Source organism: Rhynchophorus ferrugineus, unplaced genomic scaffold (assembly GCF_030347505.1).
Source record: "Rhynchophorus ferrugineus isolate W39M unplaced genomic scaffold, kcgeb_rfMv2 rfM4, whole genome shotgun sequence".
NCBI lineage: Eukaryota > Metazoa > Arthropoda > Insecta > Coleoptera > Curculionidae > Rhynchophorus > Rhynchophorus ferrugineus.
In genome coordinates, this window is record NW_027472583.1 from 52736379 (window position 1) to 52756862 (window position 20484).

The 20484-nt window shown below is 33.7% G+C and overlaps 5 protein-coding genes across 5 annotated transcripts; 2 read left to right on the forward strand and 3 right to left on the reverse strand.

Moving 5' to 3' along the window:
* Window positions 1-167: 167 nt before the first annotated feature.
* Window positions 168-13075, forward strand: DNApol-epsilon255 (DNA polymerase epsilon catalytic subunit 1). The gene is made up of 30 exons (XM_076403628.1): window positions 168-326; window positions 387-510; window positions 574-792; window positions 848-1080; window positions 1139-1383; window positions 1662-1895; window positions 1954-2107; window positions 3725-4108; window positions 5012-5355; window positions 5415-5682; window positions 6056-6317; window positions 6374-6517; window positions 6574-6782; window positions 6834-6948; window positions 7511-7761; window positions 7816-7999; window positions 8056-8209; window positions 8568-8986; window positions 9040-9227; window positions 9278-9640; window positions 9701-9935; window positions 9995-10263; window positions 10319-10458; window positions 11270-11474; window positions 11531-11640; window positions 11697-11971; window positions 12035-12276; window positions 12331-12485; window positions 12541-12642; window positions 12705-13075. The coding sequence occupies exons 1-30, from the start codon at window positions 238-240 to the stop codon at window positions 13031-13033; spliced, it is 6645 nt and encodes a 2214-aa protein (XP_076259743.1). The 5' UTR covers window positions 168-237; the 3' UTR covers window positions 13034-13075.
* A 1068-nt stretch (window positions 13076-14143) lies between these two features.
* ATPsynCF6 (ATP synthase, coupling factor 6) lies at window positions 14144-14872 on the reverse strand. Its single transcript, XM_076403632.1, has 3 exons — window positions 14730-14872; window positions 14434-14594; window positions 14144-14377 (listed from the first exon to the last, which is right to left on the reverse strand). The coding sequence occupies exons 2-3, from the start codon at window positions 14592-14594 to the stop codon at window positions 14212-14214; spliced, it is 327 nt and encodes a 108-aa protein (XP_076259747.1). The 5' UTR covers window positions 14730-14872; the 3' UTR covers window positions 14144-14211.
* On the forward strand, window positions 14835-16597 carry LOC143196040 (mitochondrial tRNA-specific 2-thiouridylase 1). Its single transcript, XM_076403629.1, has 6 exons — window positions 14835-14994; window positions 15046-15211; window positions 15268-15452; window positions 15509-15735; window positions 15792-15959; window positions 16013-16597. The coding sequence occupies exons 1-6, from the start codon at window positions 14919-14921 to the stop codon at window positions 16472-16474; spliced, it is 1284 nt and encodes a 427-aa protein (XP_076259744.1). The 5' UTR covers window positions 14835-14918; the 3' UTR covers window positions 16475-16597.
* On the reverse strand, window positions 16408-17679 carry LOC143196041 (uncharacterized). The gene is made up of 4 exons (XM_076403630.1): window positions 17531-17679; window positions 17325-17477; window positions 17096-17270; window positions 16408-17035 (listed from the first exon to the last, which is right to left on the reverse strand). The coding sequence occupies exons 1-4, from the start codon at window positions 17542-17544 to the stop codon at window positions 16481-16483; spliced, it is 897 nt and encodes a 298-aa protein (XP_076259745.1). The 5' UTR covers window positions 17545-17679; the 3' UTR covers window positions 16408-16480.
* A 1533-nt stretch (window positions 17680-19212) lies between these two features.
* Der-1 (derlin 1) lies at window positions 19213-20363 on the reverse strand. The gene is made up of 4 exons (XM_076403874.1): window positions 20225-20363; window positions 19903-20170; window positions 19756-19847; window positions 19213-19701 (listed from the first exon to the last, which is right to left on the reverse strand). Exons 2-4 carry the CDS (start codon window positions 20162-20164, stop codon window positions 19303-19305), a joined length of 753 nt encoding a protein of 250 aa, XP_076259989.1. The 5' UTR covers window positions 20165-20170; window positions 20225-20363; the 3' UTR covers window positions 19213-19302.
* Between the last annotated feature and the right edge of the window lie 121 nt (window positions 20364-20484).

A 20484-nucleotide genomic window follows, 5' to 3' on the forward strand; every position in this document is an offset into this window, starting at 1 on the left:
TTTAATACATATATATGTTACTTTAGCCGTCCTTTTCTACCAATTCTGTTATCCGATTGGCTAATTCAAAACTGGAAAGTAATATTGATATAAAATTTCATAATAAGGTTAAGAGAGGCAAAGTAAAAACGGCGCGAAAATAGCTGTCATTATTAAATGTTTGGTTAATACATTTATTTATTTTGATTTAAATTCTTGTATATATTTTAACATTTAATGTAAGAAATATTTTTCAATATGGTTTTACAGAATAGTGGAAAATATAGGGCCGAGAGGCCTGAAAAGTCCGATCAAGGAGAGAAATCAGATGGAGTGCCTGTTTTTAGGTATTCATAATTTTTAAATTGTTAAAACAGTGTAAGAGTAAAAAATTTCTTATTTTCTAGGGAAGAGAGCTCAGAATTTCGATTAAAACAAATGTTAGAAAATGACGCTATAGATGCTAAATACGGCTTTGAAAGAATTAGTGATAATTCAGAAAGGACTGGTTTCCTTTTGAATATGCATTCGGTATGGTTTAATGTTTATTTGGTCTTAATATGATATCTAATCTATGTGAAATTATGATAATAGACTGAAATACTAGATGAAGATAAGAGGCTGTGTGCTGCAGTAGATTATTATTTTATGGAGGAAGATGGAACACGTTTTAAAGTCTCTTGCCCTTTCATGCCATATTTTTATGTCCTAACAAAAAGAGAATTAATCCAAGAAGTTACACAATATCTATCTAAAAAATTTGTAGGCATATTTGGCAAAATTGAAACAGTAGCAAAGGAAGATTTAGATCTGGTACAATTCTGCCATTTTAAATAATTTTAATGTTACAAGTTCATTATTTTTATAGCCAAATCATCTAATAGGTCTGAAACAAAAGTATATCAAGTTGTCATTTTACAGTCAGACAGATTTGATAAAAGTGAGAAAGGAATTATTAAGGGAAGTAAAAAAGAATAAAGCCAGACAAAGCGAGAATACATATTATACTGAAATGTTAGCTACACATTTAACTAATAATATGAATGAAGGCCTTACTACTAAAATCAATACAGATCAGATGGAGAATATTTTAGACATTAGGTACTTTTTATTTTTCTATTATCTATCTGTTTAAAATTTACATATAATCATGTTTTAGGGAATATGATGTACCATATCATGTTCGTGTTTCGATTGATTTAAAGATTTTTTGTGGTTCTTGGTATTCAATAAAAACACGGGGATCTTGCGAGACTCCTCTTATAACATTGAGAAGTGACATCATCGAGCGTCCGGAGCCTATAGTATTAGCGTTTGATATAGAAACGACGAAATTGCCATTAAAGTTTCCAGATGCTGCTACAGATCAAATCATGATGATATCTTATATGATTGACGCTCAAGGTAATAAAAAGTCCTGGTGTAATTATTAAAATATTATATTTTTAAAATAATTTAAATATTGAAATGTATGCGAAATATCCAATGTTTTTAATATTTGAAAATAGCCTGTCTCTTTAAATTACCTTTTACCATCATCACACAGTTTGTTTCATTCAGTTTCAAGGCAGATCTGCCACTATTGAAAAAAAACCTATATATACTATTTAATAATCTGATAAATATCCCAAGTACACTTTTATAAAAAGTATACATCCTTGTGACATTCTTCTAAATTAAAGGGTATCTAATAACAAATCGGGAAATTCTATCGGAGGATATTGAGGATTTCGAGTACACACCAAAACCAGAATTTGAGGGTAAATTCACCATATATAACGAGCCGAACGAGATGAGCTTGATCCAGAAGTTCTTCGAACATATCATGGACGTCAGACCGCATGTTTTTGTTACTTACAACGGAGATTTCTTCGATTGGCCTTTTATCGAAGCCAGGGCGGCAGTTTACGATTTAGGTAAGAACGAGGTTTTGCCGTGTTGAGAGTGTCATACAGGAATATAACGTATCTGTAGATATGAAGCAGGAGATTGGTTTTTCGCGAAATCGGGAGGGTGTGTTCTGGAGTAGGCCCGCTATGCATATGGATTGTCTCTGCTGGGTCAAGAGGGACTCGTATTTACCAGTGGGATCTCAAAATTTAAAAGCAGTTGCTAAGGCTAAATTGAGGTAAATTATTAAATGTTTACTGTGTTTGGTTTAATAGTTATATGAGGATCAAGAATAAATTCTTATCAGTGGTAATTTTGATGTTAGGCCGAGATACACGGCGTTTTTTTCCGCTACTGTTTTTGTAGGAATGTCAGAACTTGATAAAATCGATATATCATCTCTGAAAGGCAAAAAACGCCGTGTGTGTATCAGATCTTATGGGGATACTGGCCACTGTAAAATATGATAATTATTAATTTTTACCCTTCATTATTATTTTTTCTAGGTATTTTATTTATAGTTGAAACGTTTTCACTGTTTTATGAGTGCCTGAGTCACATTAAGGGTTTCACCTCGGAATAAATAAGATGTACATGTAAATAACGTTGTCTGCACTCTGTCAGCATTTATAATGTGATCAGTATAAAAATTTGAAACGAAATTGTAGAGAATTTTAGTGGTCATTAAGTGCTTGTATGTAATCTGGTCATTTTTCCATTTTGAAAAAGTATTTATTGAGAAAAGTTGATCCTATATACATTAATCAAGATAGTTTCCATCATTTTCCGCAATTGTTTCATATTTTTCTGACAAGATGGTGACGCCGTATCGAAAGAACAATATTGGTTTGCTACCCATCCAACCATTGATCTATTTTCGCACTTCTTCAGCATTTCGAAACAGTGTGCCAGTCAAGTAATACTGCGCCGATCTGAAAAAGTGGTAATCAGAAGTCGCTATATTTGGTGTGTACTCTGGATGCGATAGAACTTTCCTTTCGAGCTGCAACAGTTTGTGCATCACAATTCTTGTAACGTATCATGCAAGAGGATGACGTTGCATCTGTTACAGGTTTTTTTTGCAACGATACGTCGCACTCGCAGCTCGTAATGCACTACTCGTTGCTGAATCCACGACAAGACTTGATAGTCGCGAATATTGCGCTTCGGTGTCGAAGTGAATGGCTGTGCTGAACTAACCTTTGACTTTAACTTTAACAGTTAGGTTGTTTAATAGTTTTTTACATTGATACTTAGAATTTCTCGTTAATAAAAATAGATGCTAGCTGCTAGTGTAACTTTTATAATAGATAAAAGTACGATTTAGCATATACAATGCTATATGTTTGTCTAAAACTGTTTTTGTAACCTTTAATACACCATAACATGATCGCAAGATTATGAGACTTTCAGCACATGGTTTAGAATGCCATAATTTACTAATGCCATTTATTTCAAGGTTTACTCAATTTTTGGTTTATGTAACTGTACTTTTAAAATTGTTTGAAGCTTATAAAGATGTTTCATCATATCAGTTGTGTGGAGCTTGGTTTCAGTAGTTTAAAAGTCGGTATTTCAGTGATTAAAAAAAATGCACCGGATTCGAACGAAACACGATGTTCCAAAATCAAAAAATTGTTAGTATCATCATACCTAGAAAAGAAATTAAACAGATATAAAGGAGAATGGTATACAACGAGCGCGGTAATTAAATCTATATTAAAATGGCATTATTCTATCAACACGATATAAAAATAAAAAGGAAACACAATAAAACGTGTTAAGAATTAATTTTTGATCCCACATACAAGATAGGATATGAATAAAATCAGATATTTTTTCTGTTATAATGTAGATATGATCCAGTTGAATTGGACCCTGAAGAAATGTGCCCGTTAGCAGCCTCTAATCCCCAAGTCTTATCTAATTATTCAGTATCTGACGCAGTTGCTACTTATTACCTATACATGCAATACGTTCATCCGTTTATTTTCGCTCTGTGCACCATTATCCCCTGTGAACCCGATGAAGTCCTAAGGAAGGGTTCGGGAACGTTGTGTGAGGCTCTTCTCATGGTGGAAGCCTTCCACGCTAATATAATATTCCCTAATAAAGAGGAGACCGTTTTGAATAAGTTAACCAACGACGGACACGTGTTGCAGCAGGAGACCTACGTTGGAGGTCACGTGGAAGCTTTGGAAAGTGGCGTTTTTCGAGCAGATATTCCGTGCAGGTTTCGGTACGTATTACATCGTATTCTCTTACCATTTTTTATTTATAACTTAAGGCATTTGTATTATCCGATCGCAATTATTTGACAACTGATTAGGAACTCGATATGTAGATCTATCTATGATGCAGGTCTCTCTTGAGACCGGATGAAATACCACCATTTCATCCATGGAGTCCGAGCTATACGATGGACATGTCAAAACTTCCTAGCGAATACGCTAAAGTGCGTTTCATCTAATAGTATTATGGAAAACAATGCCTTTTCTATTGATCAACTTTAACCTTTTTTTAATCGACTGTTTTATTAGCTTTTGAAATAGACATTTGAATAGAAGTTAGTACCGAGCTTCATTTGGCGCCAAGTCTTATGTTCAAACGGTTCAAAACTGTTTTATGATCGATTCCATAGCGATGTCGCAAACTGAAATATATTGGTCTTCCTCGATATGTTTTATCAACTTTTTCGCTGAAGACTGCCTTATCTGTGGAAGATCAACTTTTTCCTTTTACGGATATCCGGAATACAGAATATTGTATATTATTTGAAAAGTTGTGAAGAAAATCATTCTTTCACGCCTGTTTGATGTTGTGCATTTAAACTTGGACCAGCCTTAGTTCTAATAAACAACACGAATTACAGGTTTTTTATTTTTGAACATTTTTTGTCACTAGGGCACATTGATTGATTAATGCGTTGAAAACACTGATTCACTTACGGAAAATGTTAATAAAGCTATTTGCCAAATAGGCCACAAAAATCGACAATGTACGGGAAAATTTGGTTTGGATGGAAGAAGCTAGGGCAGTATGTGTACTCTTTCGAATATAGCAACATGTATATGTTCAATAGCATTATCAGAAAGAAACCAGCAGCCCATAGTGTATTCAAATTTAACGGCTATTTTTGCAGTATCGTTCCTGCAGCTGTTGATGCTTTGATCGAACAGATACCGAAAACCCTTGAGCACGCCATCTGTGTCGAGGAAGGGGTTCCGATGGACTGCGTTACGAATGTGACCGAGATCAGTGAGGAAATCCAATCGAAGTTGACCGCTCTTAAAGAACAGCCTCTGCGCTTAGAACGACCTCTAATTTACCATTTGGATGTCGGCGCCATGTATCCCAACATCATACTTACCAATCGGTTACAACCTTGTGCAATGGTAAACGAAACCATCTGCGCTACGTGCGAATTTAATAAACCCGCAGCTACTTGCCAAAGAAGTATGGCGTGGATGATGCGAGAGGAATATCGTAAGTTTATTATACTGCTCTATGGACGCTAACGTAACGTTGGATTCGATTACTTTCAGTGCCAGCTTCAAGGAATGAGTACCATCGCATTCAGCAACAATTGGAGACGGAAAAGTTTCCGCCCGCTTATCCCGGTGGATCCCAGAGGGCATTCCACGAACTCTCGCGGCAGGAGCAAGCCGACCTAGAAAAGAAACGTTTACAAGTTTACTGTCGCAAGGTATACAAGAAAATGAAGGTAACGAGGATAGAAGAACGAAGCACAACCATCTGCCAGAAGGAAAACTCATTCTATGTAGATACAGTCCGGGCTTTCAGAGATAGACGGTAAGTTACAATTAGCAAGACAAATGATACATGGATATGTGCGGGAATAATCCACATGTCTAACATTTAATGGTTAAAACATTATAAGCTTTCTCCAAAATAATATTCAACAATAGGATGACTATTGGAATAAACAAAGATTTTTTCAAATATCCTCAAAAATAATTATATTTCACAGTAATAAAAACATCAATCCTTATAAGTATCAAAAACGTCAGTTTGTTTGTTTCTGTTTCCATGTACTAAGAAATTAGTTGAGTAAATATTATCACCATAGAAAAATATCTAAATTATATGATGCATGCAATACATATTCGTATGCAATGCTTTTTGGGCGATTTTCTAAATAAACACCCTTTCGATAATTTTTTAGTTACGAGTATAAGGGTTTATCCAAAAAGGCAAAACAGGCTGTTGTAGAAGCCATCAAGGGCGGTGATGCCTCAGAGATAAAATCCGCTAAGAACAGGGAGGTGCTGTACGACTCCCTACAATTGGCCCATAAGTGTATTTTGAATTCGTTCTATGGTTATGTAATGAGGAAGGGTGCAAGATGGTACAGCATGGAGATGGCAGGCATAGTGTGTTTTACTGGCGCGAACATTATTACCAAAGCACGAGAAATCATCGAACAAGTATGTCGTTACTGATGTTACTCTGAATTGTTCCTTCTACGTTTTTATAAAAATAGGTTGGCCGACCTTTAGAACTGGACACTGACGGTATATGGTGCATACTTCCGGCCTCTTTCCCTGAGAATTTCACCGTCCTCACGAATCACGAAAAGAAGAAAAAGTTTGTGATATCATACCCCAATACGGTCCTAAATGCCATGGTGCGAAACCCTTTAAAAGTACTGTTTCAAACGATACATCGTTTTTTATATTCCAGGTAAAGGAGTACTTCACTAATCACCAGTACCACGAGCTAGTTGATCCAGATAATCTTGAATATAAGATACGAAGCGAAAACTCCATTTTCTTCGAGGTAGATGGGCCATACAAAGCCATGGTGTTACCAGCAAGCAAAGAAGAAGGAAAAAAACTGAAGAAAAGATATGCCGTTTTTAATTTCGACGGCTCTCTAGCCGAACTGAAAGGGTAACATTAACGACCACTATTCTTACTTATTCTCAACGTGTATTTTGGTAGATTTGAAGTTAAAAGACGCGGAGAATTACAGTTGATCAAGAATTTTCAGTCCTCTGTATTTGAGGCATTTCTAAAGGGAGATACTTTGGAGTCCTGTTACGCTGCTGTAGCACAGGTATGATAGTTTTGTTTAATTAATATTGGTAATACTATATATTTTAGTTACTTAACTATAATATTATATATAAAAAGAAACAATAAATAGCCATTCACTTTTTTACTCCGTTTAGTACATGTGCAAATACAAGTAAAATAGGAGTAAAAGGGTTGGTTGACATAATTTTGCAATTCTACTGATCATCTGGAACAAAATTAAAAATAGAATGTTTATTTTAAGAGAAAAGGACAAACTTTACAATAAGACAAATATTTTTTGATACAAATGTCGTTATAAAATATAGGGTGATGGTCAGTGTAGAATTAAAAAAATACTCGTATGCCATAGATTGCAATATTTTTTCGGCTGATTCTTCACAAAAGAAAGTCTTATTTCAATGATTAAGTAGTAGTTTTCGGCTTGGTTTCTTTCAACGGCAGTTATGTCATTTTTTTAACAGATTAAACCACTAAAACTGCATTCAACCATATAAATTCTTTGCTCTCTAAGCTGTAATTCGCCTAAAACACAATTTTGCACGATCTAATAGGTCACCTTGTATTAATTTTTCATTGTTTAGGTAGCAGATTATTGGTTAGACGTTCTTTACTCCCACGGAAAAAATATGCCCGATTCCGAATTGTTCGACCTTATCTCGGAAAACCGGTCCATGTCCAAGAAACTCGAGGAGTATGGAGAACAGAAAAGCACCTCTATCAGCACGGCAAAGCGATTGGCTGAGTTCTTAGGCGATCAAATGGTGAAAGACGCCGGACTCGCTTGCCGATACGTCATATCCAAGAAGCCAGATGGCGCCCCCGTTACCGAACGGTAATATAACATCTTATACAGTAGATTGTTGTATCATAACATTGATTATTCCAGCGCCATTCCTTTAGCGATATTCCAAGCAGAGGAAGCTATTCAAAAGCACTATCTGAGAAAGTGGCTGAAGGATGCTTCCATCGGCGAGGTGGACATCAGAGACATCTTGGATTGGAATTATTATATTGAGCGTCTGGGTGGAGCTATACAAAAGATCATCACTATACCTGCAGCAATGCAAGGAGTATTAAAGACTAAACGCACTAATAGATTTTGCTCTAAATTGTTTATAAATTTCAGGTAACAAATCCGGTCCCCAGGGTGCGACATCCCGACTGGCTTCACAAGAAAATTATGGAGAAGAACGACACCTGTAAGCAGCGGAGAATTACTGATATGTTTTCACGCTGTTCCAAGGAAGAGATGAGGTCAGAGGCACCAAGCACTTCAATAGGTAGTATTAGTTAATTCAACTTCTTAGAATTATCTTTTTGAAAAGTAATCAGTACTTTTAACATTCAAATATAGATATTAGTTTCTTTAAAATAACTTTACTCAAAAAAGTAAACACCATTAGAAAGAGCAAGTTTTTATCAATGCTCTCAAGATAATGACATTCCACATTAGAAAAACTATAGGCTTAAGTAGTAAATGAAATCAACCTTAATAATTAATAATAATTACATCAAGAAATGTCTAAACAGTATGGTGGATGTCACAAAACATTCCCTTCAACACTCTCAATTTTGTATGACTCTCTAAAGAAATATTTATGTGATGATTGTTATTGTTTGTTTTCAATGAAACTTTAGGGGACATGGAAGATTTAATAACCGAGAAAAAGTCTCCAAGCTTTAAAAGACCAGTGGCTAACACCAACAAACGGAAACGTGGTTCGGAACGAGAGGAACAGTTTACTCAGGAAGAGCTGGACAAGACCTGGAGAGAAGTTCTGGGTAATCCGCCTCTGTACGGCAACACGTCTGAAAGTCGAAAGGAATGGATACTTTTTCAAAAACGGAAATGGCTCTTCCAATCTCTACAGAAAAATATGGGAAACGCCAACAAGAAGAAGAAAACCAAGGGTAGCTTAGCAGTGCTGCGATCGTCTGCCCCAGGTACGATGGGTGGATTCTTGCAGAAAACTCAGAAAGCCCTACTAACCACTCCATGGCAAGTGCTTCAGATTCTCCCGACTGGAACTCCAGGAGATTTTAAGCTGTGGGCTTTGGTAAGATATTTGAACTCTCAATTACTGTGTTGGTTCAATTATTGGTACCACAGGTCCAATCAGAATTATACTGCGTCAAACTTACAGTACCTCGAATGTACTATGCCAATTTAAAAACTCCCAAGGTCAAGGAAGAAGGAGCTCTCTTCAAAAAATGTAACAGAACCCTACCTAGAGCCCGCAGAGTCCACAATTTATACTTATATTCAGTTCCCGAGAACCTATATTTAGAGAACAACGAGTAAGTATTCTAGAAATAACACTGAGATGTTCTTAATATTTTTCTTTTAGGGAACTATTTATCTCAATGTCCAATCCTGACGTAGAAGGAATTTATGAAATCAAAACTCCCCTTTTATTTAGAACTTTAGTGGCGACTAGTTGTGTTTGCAAGGTGTCTCGGGGTGTAACGAGTTTAGAAGCGTTCACTTTAAACGAACTCGAAACGGTTTCTCTCAATCGACAACCATATTTGCCTAAAGACTCGTTGAAACACCTGTTTTTCTATCATCATAGGCATCCAAATAAACCGCAGCACATGTTCGGTCTCTTTGTTACGCCTTTAAGAAAAGCACTTATCGTCGTAGTCGATTCCGTAAGGACTAACCTAATGCCCAACATGATGAATTTGTACAACAATGAACGCTTAGCGAAGTGAGAACTTGAATTGGCGTTCATTATATCAGCTCTCTGACTGTCATTTTATTTTATTAGATTGGAGAAACTTCAGCAAAATGCACTGCTTCCACCAGAAAGTGTTCAATTTGAAATCAAAGTGGAAATTGATATTAATCAAGCTTATAAGTTGTTGAACAAGGCCCTGTTATCGTATAAAGAAGAAAAGAAAGGTCCTACCATATTAATTTTTCAGACTACCATGGACGTTCAACTGATACAAAGCTCAATTAGTGCTGTAAATGATTTCCCACAGGCTCAAATAATCGTGAAGGTATGATCATTAATGTGGGTTTGTTGTGAAATAATAATGATAATATTTGTTATATATAGGACGACGAAGATTTATACAACGTTTTAGAATGGCAAAAAGCCGGTGCTAAAGCGATCGTGCGACATTATCTCAACAGTGAAGCTGTTCTGGAAATCATGACAGAACAATGTAGATATTTTCACATTCCCTTGGGAAATTATCCATCAGACCCGGCTATTTTCGGAGCCGACTTATTTTATGCAAGGCATTTAGCCAAAGCCAACCATATATTATGGTGTTCGGCGTTAGATAAACCAGACTTAGGTGGCAGTGAGGAAACTGATACCAGGTATAATCAATGTTACAATATACTTATAAAGTTCTAAGACCTTTGATTTCTCTAGGCTTCTCGCGGAAAACCAAGAAGGTTCCAGCGAGGTTCTTAACGTTCCTGGTTGGTATTCATCAGTTTGTGTGGCTTTGGATATTGATTGTTTGGCTATCAATACCTTGTTACAGTCCCATCACGTCACTGATATAGAAGGTGAGATGATTTTGTTTCGATATCTTTTTCCATTTGTGTGTATTATTGTATATGAACTGAAAAGGGTTTAAAACAACAAAAGCAAAACAAAAGCTTAATAAAAGTTTTATTTTACGGAAAGAAGTTGTGACTTGCATAAAACGATACTACCGGTTCTACTACCTACTTTAAAATAAACTAATCCTACTTTTATATAATCTAAATAAATGATAATGGTTAAGATATCTTACCTATCACACATTCCGCGCGATATAATATATGTATAGTACAGGCTCCAATATCAATTGTATTTAATTTTCAAACTTAAAAATAAATAGCCTTCTGCTCCATAGCATTGGCACTTATGTATTTAATACACATCCTAATTATAGCAACTTAGGCAACCAACACATATCAGTTATCTTGAAGCAGCATGTCTTAATACCTCTTACAGCCCAAATAAGTTCTAAACCACGGACTAATACTGTAATTAGAAATTACCAGCCTATACAAAAACTACCATACAAATGTTCTGTGGCTCTAAATTATGAGAAATATTCAATCCTTTGTTATTTAATTGATTAGATGAATCCTAATAAGTCAATTTTTCATCTCGTCTTCGATCAACGACGAAATGATAATACAGTAAGTTGCTCTTTGTCTATTTCAATGAGTATGCCACTTGACATAACCATCGCGTTAGGCTTTCACCTGGATCTGTACATGTCATGTGTTTTCTATGATGTCACCTTACACACAGCTTATTCGTTCCATTTCAACATCAATGTGTCTTTTTTGAAATAGCTTATGTGACAGTTGGATGTAATCTTAGGTACAAGCAGCGCAACGGCCTTTGACACGAATCAAGGAGTGTCTATAGACGAAATGTTATCAGGAAACAATGCACTTATCTACAACGAATCGGGCAGATGCGCGGAAGCCTTTAAAATCTTACGAACTATGGCTAGTGGTTGGATGAGAGACATTTCATTGCATCGAAACGCGTATGCGGATTACCAGGTGATTCATTTTTACAGGTACCGCTTTCATTTAACACTGCCATAGCACTTTTCATATTTGAATGTTCTTGTAGATGGTTAAGGTCATCTAAATCACTACTATATGAACCTGCCATACTTCGAACATTGCAGACTCTAATGAAGAAGTTGTTCTTGCAACTGGTGGCCGAATTGAAACGACTTGGTTTGTTCTAGTAAATAGAATATCGGAAAGAAAATAATAACACGTCTATGTTTTAGGTTGCGTGATTATCTACGCCAATTTCAACAAGATTGTGTTGTGCACTAAAAAGAATAACGTAGAAGATGCGGTTGCTAACGTAGAATTCGTGGTTAATTCCATTAGAAACAAGGAACTTTTCCACTCCATTGATATTTCTTATAATCAATGTTGGGAACACTTAGTATGGTTAGATCCAGCTAACTATTGCGGGATCAAGGGCAAAACGCAGCAGGAACTAGAAAACTCGCCAGAGGATGATAACGATGAAGAAGACGATTCCGAAGACAGTGAAGTAATTCGTGATTTGTGTTCCTTATACTGAGTCGTTAATAATTTTGACTATCTTTAATCGCAGTTAGACGTCGACATCAATTGGAACATAGTGGAGCAATTACCAGAGGCTTCGAGGTGTCGCGACCATTTCAAAATCATCATCACATCATATTTGAGCGCCGTCTACATGTGTCTCAAAAGTAAAAAAGATAAAAGCGGACCTGTCGTTCTTAGTCAACCATCGTTCGGATTGGCCGGTCACGAGGAAGTCGTCCGATATGCCAAAGACCTGATAGCTGGCGAGATTAGTCAGAATTTATTCCAGTAAGCAAAAATAAATTATGCCACTGGTCTACTTCATCGGGTTTTCATTTACAGGATGACGGAAAGGATCCACAATCGTTTGAAGCCGTCCAGTGACGGTACCAGTGGCGCTTTGGAATTTGTGAAGTCAGTTTGTCACATATTAAGCTTAGATCCGGCTGTAGAAGAGGCTGTTGACCATTTGAAGAGTAATTTATTGAGACTTATCGGTGAGTGTGAATGAATATTTATTTGGGTTTATAATAAATAAAATATGTTTTCTAGGAGTCGGTGAATTCTCTGAAAAAGCTGTTTGGGCAGACAAAACTGTATCTTATGTAGTTCCTCAAATTATATGCAGACAATGCAATCACTGTAGGGATATCGGTAATCATCCATTTCATAGCTTTCTGTCCCAATCAGCAAATGTTATATTTCTTAATTTTTAGATCTTGGGAGAGATCCTCATCGAACCGAACATGACTGGTACTGTCCTCTATGCAAAGCAACATACAACAGTTCAGAAATAGAGTGCTTTCTCTTGGATGTAATTAGCAGGAAGTTTTTGTCATATAATCTTCAAGACCTGCAATGTAAGAAATGCTCACAAATCAAAATGGAAAATCTTATAGTGCACTGTAAGTGCGCGGCGGAATTCAGATGCCTGGTATCACGCACTGACCTCATTAAGTTACTGGAAACATTTTTAAAATTGGCGGAGAGGTTCAACATGCCTGCTCTGGCCGAGACTGTACAACAAATTTTAACTATTACCTAATTTTAAGTTCTAAAGTAAAATAAAATATTTTATTATATGGTGTATTTTTCTCATTTAATGTGTAGAACATATGTTTTTTTCATTGTGTGGACAAGATCGATTCTTAACCAGCGCGCAAAGGTACCGGTACTTAACTGGGCGGCCAAAATAGCATATTTTAAAGTAATTATGTTTCCGTCATAATGCAGAGTTGAATATCCGAATGTATTGTAATAATCATTCAGAGGGTTTCCTCACAATAACAGTCCCTTTCAGGTAGTAAACTGTTCTATGAAGCGACCATTAGCGTCAGATAGTGAACGTAGTCGTGTCTGGTTCAAACAATTTTTACAGACTGTTCTTGCGATTAATAAAGTGCGATATGGACTATATGATTCTAGAATAAGTGCTTCGTATTAACATATAAATATAATCAATTTGAGCCTTTAGATGTGTAAAAAGCATCCACTCTAGTTAACGTGTTGAGTTACTTCAAAAACAAATTAAATTTGAACCATAGAGTATATATAGTACAATTTTTTGTCCTTTTTTACCCCTTTCTGTTGACATTTTTTTCCGATCATGTCATCTTAGATTCAAACTTTTATTTGTTTAATTATTATGACCAATGAAAATAGATACTGTTCCTCGTCAACAATAAATTTTTAAAGTAATTTTTCCTGACCATACTCCGAATCAACTACAAGCAATAACTCTGAGTCAAATAAGAAAAATACTTCTAACATTTTATAAATGTAAACTACAGGTGATTTTTAATATGTAAAAGTTACTGTTTTGTATATGAAACAGCGATCAAAGCAGATGATTTTGTTGATTCACATTTTTAAATTGACTTTTAATTAACAAAATTCTTTCAGAATGCATAATTATTGGTAATAAAGTAAAATTGACATATTCATTATATATTCTTAGTTCAATTAACGTTAATTCAATACTGTAGTTTTCCTACTGGAAATCCAATCCAATCGATATATATGAGATATTCAACATATATATTTGTTTTTTAAATCACTATTTCCACTGTGGTCATAAAAATCAAATTATATCCTTGATTAATCTATGATTTATCAAAACTATGATATATTAATTTATTGCATTCATACAAATTCATTAATCTTATGAGTTTATTAAACTAATATCTATAACATAGAAGTGTACAAACTGTATTTTTAACAACATTACTTAGATTCAACATTGATGGAATCAATAACAGGATCTTTGAACTGGAAGGTAGGGAATTTGGTCATCTCGGGGCCAGAACCACCAAACTGCTTGGAGATTTTCTCCAATTCTTGTTTCAATTCTTTCTGAAGTTCAGGGGTGGGATCGACTAAGTCTTTCCCACTGTAAGTGACGTAACGTTAATGCAGCTATCATGTAATTGGAGATGTAACACTTACTTGTTACTTTTTTGCTTATATTCCCGAATTTTATCCACAAATAGTTGTTGAATAGGATCAGTAGCTTTCTGCAAGCAAGGGGCTAAAACGCCAATATTACGAGAATGGATTCCACTTTTCAGTGAAACCTTTAAGTTGTTCAAAATTTGATAGGACAACATCTATGGAAAAAATCTTTAGGTTAATAGTCCGATAATTATGTAACCACCGCCAATAAAATAAAAATAATGCATTTATATTTTTTGATATTAAATCAAAACATAGTTTAACTTTTTACTATGTTATATAACTCTTACCTTAAATTATTTAGTGTATTGTACTGAATCAAAAAAATATTAATATATCGCCCCGACTTGCACCTACCGATCTGAATTGTCAAATTTGTCAGAATTAAACTTCAATTTAGTCAATGATTTTGTTCTGACTTTGGTCTATTTTAACCTAAAAATGTAGGTTATGACAAGAATATTTATTAAAACTATAAAATGTTTAAGCGAGTGGCATTAGGAGTATCTGGTGGTGTAGATAGCGCAATAGCAGCATTATTGTTAAAAAGGAGAGGTATATTATAAGACTAATTAAAGATGTTATTCAAGAATAACCAAATTTTAGGCTTCGATGTTCAAGCAGTTTTCATGAAAAACTGGGATATTATAGATGAAACTGGAATTTGCAAATCTGACGACGATTATAATGATGCCCGTTATTTGTGTAATAAATTAGATATCCCTCTACATCAAGTAAATTTTGTTAAGGAATATTGGAATGAAGTATTTTGGTAATCTATACAAATTCTTAGTTTTTAATAATATAAGTTACTTAAAGAATGTTTAGTAATTTGATTAAAGAGTATGAAAATGGTTATACCCCAAATCCAGATATTATGTGCAATAGAAATATAAAGTTCAACTATTTTTATAAATATGCAATGGAAAAATTAAATGTTGATGCTATAGCTACTGGACATTATGCTAGGACAAATTTTGGACCTTTTTTAGGAAATTATGACTCTAAAAAGAGTGAGATCTCTATTTTCTACATTATACTACATTATTTAATGTTTTCTAATATGTAGGTGTAAGATTGTTAAGGGCACAAGATACTAGAAAAGATCAAACCTTCTTTTTATGCCAAATTAGTCAGAATGCTCTGAAGAAAACTATGTTTCCTTTGGGTGATATGTTAAAGTGGGAAGTAAAGCACATGGCTGTTGAAAACAATTTAGAAAAATTTGCTTTAAAACCAGAAAGTATGGGAATATGTTTTATTGGATCTAGAAATTTCCAAAATTTTATTACAGAGGTATTATCAATATTTATAATTGCTTCAATAAGGGTTCTATTTTGTGGCTGTTGTAGTATATAAAGGATAAATCAGGTAACTTTGTAGATATAGAGACAGGAAAAGTTGTTGGTCAACATAGAGGTCTCCATCAGTGGACTATCGGGCAAAGATCTAAATTACAAAGTGTTCCAGAAGCTCTTTATGTAAGCAGAAAAAATAAAAAAGATAATACTATATATGTGGTATGTATAATTTAAGAATATTAGTTTTGTTTATTCAGTAGTATTTATGTTAGGTACCTGCTACAAAACATCCAGACCTGCATACTACAACAATAATTACTTTAAAACCCCACTGGATATGTTCAGAGCCTTCTGAATTACTTGAAAATCATATTTTACATTGCGACTTCAAATTTCAACATACTGAAGATTGGGTGCCCTGCAGAGTATGCAAAACATCCGAAGGCCTTGTTATCAAATTGGATAGAGCAAAAAGAGCTGTAACACCTGGACAGTTTGCAGTTTTTTATAAAGGAGAAGAGTGTTTGGGTAGTGCTGTTATAGCTAACGCAGGTGCAACAAATTTTTCTGTATATTATTTAAACAACAAGAAATTAAAGAAAGCCCAAAATCTTCTAGAAAAAATGAATAAAAACGAACCGCATAGTTTTACAAAAGAGACAAAATATATAGATAATAACTATAATGCTAACATATATAATAACATAAATAAAGTTAGTCAAAATTACATGTAATTCTGTTCATCTCCATCTTTTTGGTATACTAGGGCTTACACCCCTATAAAATGTTTTTGGTTTATCTTCCTCTTCCTTTTCTTTACTTCTGGATCTCTCTTTCCTCTTGGGCGAGAACATTCTTCTCTTTTCTCTGTCATCTTTGGATCTCCCTTTAGATTTATTCCCTTTATCTATTTCTCCACTTCTCGATCGATCTCTCTTCTCTTTTTTTGATTTAACAGATTTATGATTGGTATCTGAATCACTAGAGGAATTTGAATTATCTGAATCAGTATGATCATTCTTTTTGGACTTTTTCTTTTTAGATTTTTTCTTCTTATTTTTCTCCTTTTTTGAATCTGACTCTTGGTCAGATACTTTTTCAGATTTAATATGGGTATATATTGGAAGTCTGGCTGGTAATTTTAGTTCGCCTTGTATCTGATCAGCAATGGTTTCACGTACATCAACAGGAGGAGGTTTCTCAATTTTTGGAACTATTGGGAGAGCCTTGGGTGCACAGCCGTCAGAGTACAATTTCCTAGTTTCTTCATCAGTTTTTTTACCTTCTTTGGGCACCTAAAGTAATAAAATAGGACAATAAACCAAATTAACAATGCTGTACTTTACAAGTCTCACTTTGTATTCCTGTACATGATCAACCCTTATTATTCTATTCAAAATACGGATGCCATTAAAGTTGTCTACAGCTAATATGGTGGATCTTTGATCTTCATAGCACAAAAAACAAAATCCTTTGGACTTTCCTGTATCTTTTGCCCTTATAAGATTAATATTAACAACTTCACCATACCTTAAATGTGGTGATTGTTAAAGTAAGAACAAGATAGACATTGAAAATGCTTACTGTGAAAAAATGCAAATAATATCACCTTCTGTTAGATCATATGGCAATCCACCAACAAATATCCAAGCACTATCCCTGTATTGGTCATGCCAAGAACTTTTGCTAGTATTATACAATTCCCTTTCGCTCAATTTTTGAACATTTTTCATATTCCTGTAAGTATGTAGAAAATTATAACAAACCTATTCAAGTAATTTTAAACTTACGTTAGTGGATTCATTTTGAAAAATGCAATAAACTAATAAAAATAATCTTATGCTTAATGCAATATACGTTAAGGGTGCAAAATAAGCAGATAATTAGATATTTTATGGTTAAGACCACAAAATATAGAAAAATCTCTGTTTTATAGTTATGGAACACAGAATACAGTAGAGAAGAAGAAAATATGTGGATCTATCGATACTTTCTAAAAAAATATCGATATTTTAGGCCATTATATCGATATCTTTTTTAGCCACAATTTTTCGAATTTATTGAAAATAAATTAAATATAATATTTAATAAACCTTTTAATTGTGGTACTTAATTTTATTCTACAATTTTTATTTTTTCTTAAAAATAGCGATACATTTTTGTAAAATATCGATATTTTTTTTGGTTAACAAACACCTAGAATAAAGAGAATATAAAAATTTCTTTATTCTATGGTTATGGAAATACTCTACATAGAGATGTCAAAAAATACCGGTATTTTAAAATTTTTTCAACATTTACTTTTTAAATATTTTTAAAAATATATATTCAATAAATGTTTGAAATTAAATTTTCAGTACTTAATTTTAATGACTTATGTATAACTAAAATTAAAGTTTTAATGCTTAACTTAAAGGTTGATCATATATCAATTTTTTCTAACAATAATATCGACTATTTTCAGTTGTTAACATTAAGGATGCCGAAAAAAATCGAGACAAATTTAAATATATTATTTAAGCATTATAAACAAAAATATTTATTTTTACTAAACCTTTTAAATTAGTACTTAATTGTGAAAGGTTTAGTATATTTTGGTATTTAAATGTAAGGGTTTAATAAATATGGCAATATATATTGCAAAAAAACATCGATATGTTTTTTTTTCTGCAACATCAATATATTTTTTTAAATATCGTAAACGATATATCTATATTTTGAAAGTATCTATATATCCATATAACGATATTTCTCTCTGTGCTCGACACCCCTACTTAACATCCTTAGGCTTTATGTCAATTATAGAAGTTCAAACATATGGTAGTTCAAATATGTACTGCTGTTTTTATGCTTTATTCTGAAATCTACCCCACAAAGACTATATGATAAAATATACTAAAGTTAGAATTTTAATATATTTCTCAATGTAATGCAACTCTCTCTAGAGCTTGTTAAGTATGCGAGTTTTGGAAACAAACCATTATTTTGTATGTATGGAGGGTTGCATAAGATCATTTTGCTAAATTAGATATTCAGTATTATTATTATATTTATAAAGTATGCTATCTCCCGAACAATATTGTTCAATTCCATAGAAAAAATTCAATTCTTGCAATATATCTCAGACCAATTTATTAAGATTTCTGCAGTTAGGAAATAATACAAACTAATAGTATCTTCTTGACTATTACAACTTTCTTTCGAGAAAGCTACCAATATATTAAGAAGCAATTTGAAAATCAGGCAATCCCATATAAAATATTTATTTAAATTTTCTTCTTTTAAATTCATAACATATTTTATACTTGGTGTACCAATGAACTCACTTTAAAACGCACTTCTTAACAATTTATCTGGCTAAATGTTTGAGAAGATGTATAATAATTGTTTTTCAACTTTTTTACATATTGTAAAATGACGATTTATATAAACTATTAACAAAATAACAAATTATATCGCTAAATAAAACATATTTACTAAAAAAAATGTAATTTCCATAATAAAATAACTACATAACAAAAACTTATCAATTATACAATAGAAGGAATCAAGTCTCTTTTATTCAATTACCGCCTAAGACATGACCTTGACCCCAGTTATGACCACGAAACATCCCTGGACCCCGAGGCACTCCTGGTGGCCTTTCAGGTGCTTGACCAAAACCATGAACACCTCCTACCTCCTCAGGGAACCAATTTTTTAGAAAGCCAGGTGTCGTAAGTAATGCAGGACCTCCAAGCTCTTGTGGATACTTGTACGCCAGGAAGAAATACAAATGACCAACTAAGATTCCTACTAGCTCCATCATACCTCCTCCAGCCAACACTAGATTAAAGATCAGAAGCACCCAAGGTAAAAATATGGCTTTGAAGCGAGTTCCAAACCAAAATGTAACTATAGTATCTTTATTTAATTGACACCATACATAAATTATGGAAAGAACATATGCATCCATAAGCAGCTAGAAAACAAAACTGTGAAAGACTTTTGTTTACATTATATGATGACTACTTACAGGCATATCTGCTGCTATTCCAATAATGATGCATAATATCCAATTAAAAATAAGTAAATATGCATAGTCTGCTGGTCTTCCTTGGTAATGACCTTTAAAACAATATACATTGTATTTTTATACAACATGGTAGATGATATGTTATACCTTCTTCTAGTCTCCGAGAGTATGTATATAAAAAGTATAAGTTAATAAGATAATGAAAACCTGTGGCTGGACTAAGAGGATAATATAAAACACATGTAACTAGTCTCCAGATTTGAAATCGTTTTACTCCCTCGTACAAAAGAATGAGATTAATGGGATTTATGAGACCAAAACGACCTAGTAGTGATAAGGCTACTGTTCCTGTAAACCAAGCTCGTGTAAACTGAGGGACGCCTCGATACCAATCTCCTAAATCAGACATGGTTAACTGAAAAATATAGTTTTAGGTAATACATAACGAACAATAAAATATCTCCAATACCTGCGATTTTTTCTAAGAATAAAAATTTACTTTTCGCTGTTTATCGATACGTAACCTCAAATCTGGAAATCGAAACGTCACGGTTTATGTGGCCATTTCAACCAATCAAGGAACAAATCAAATTTATCCTAAATGACTACGTTTACATCAGAACAATACTATCTTTCTTAGATAACATTGTTTCTTTAGAATTTAGATCTAATGCAATAAATAGATAACAAGATAAGGATAGGGATCGTTGGACCTAGGAATTATAAATA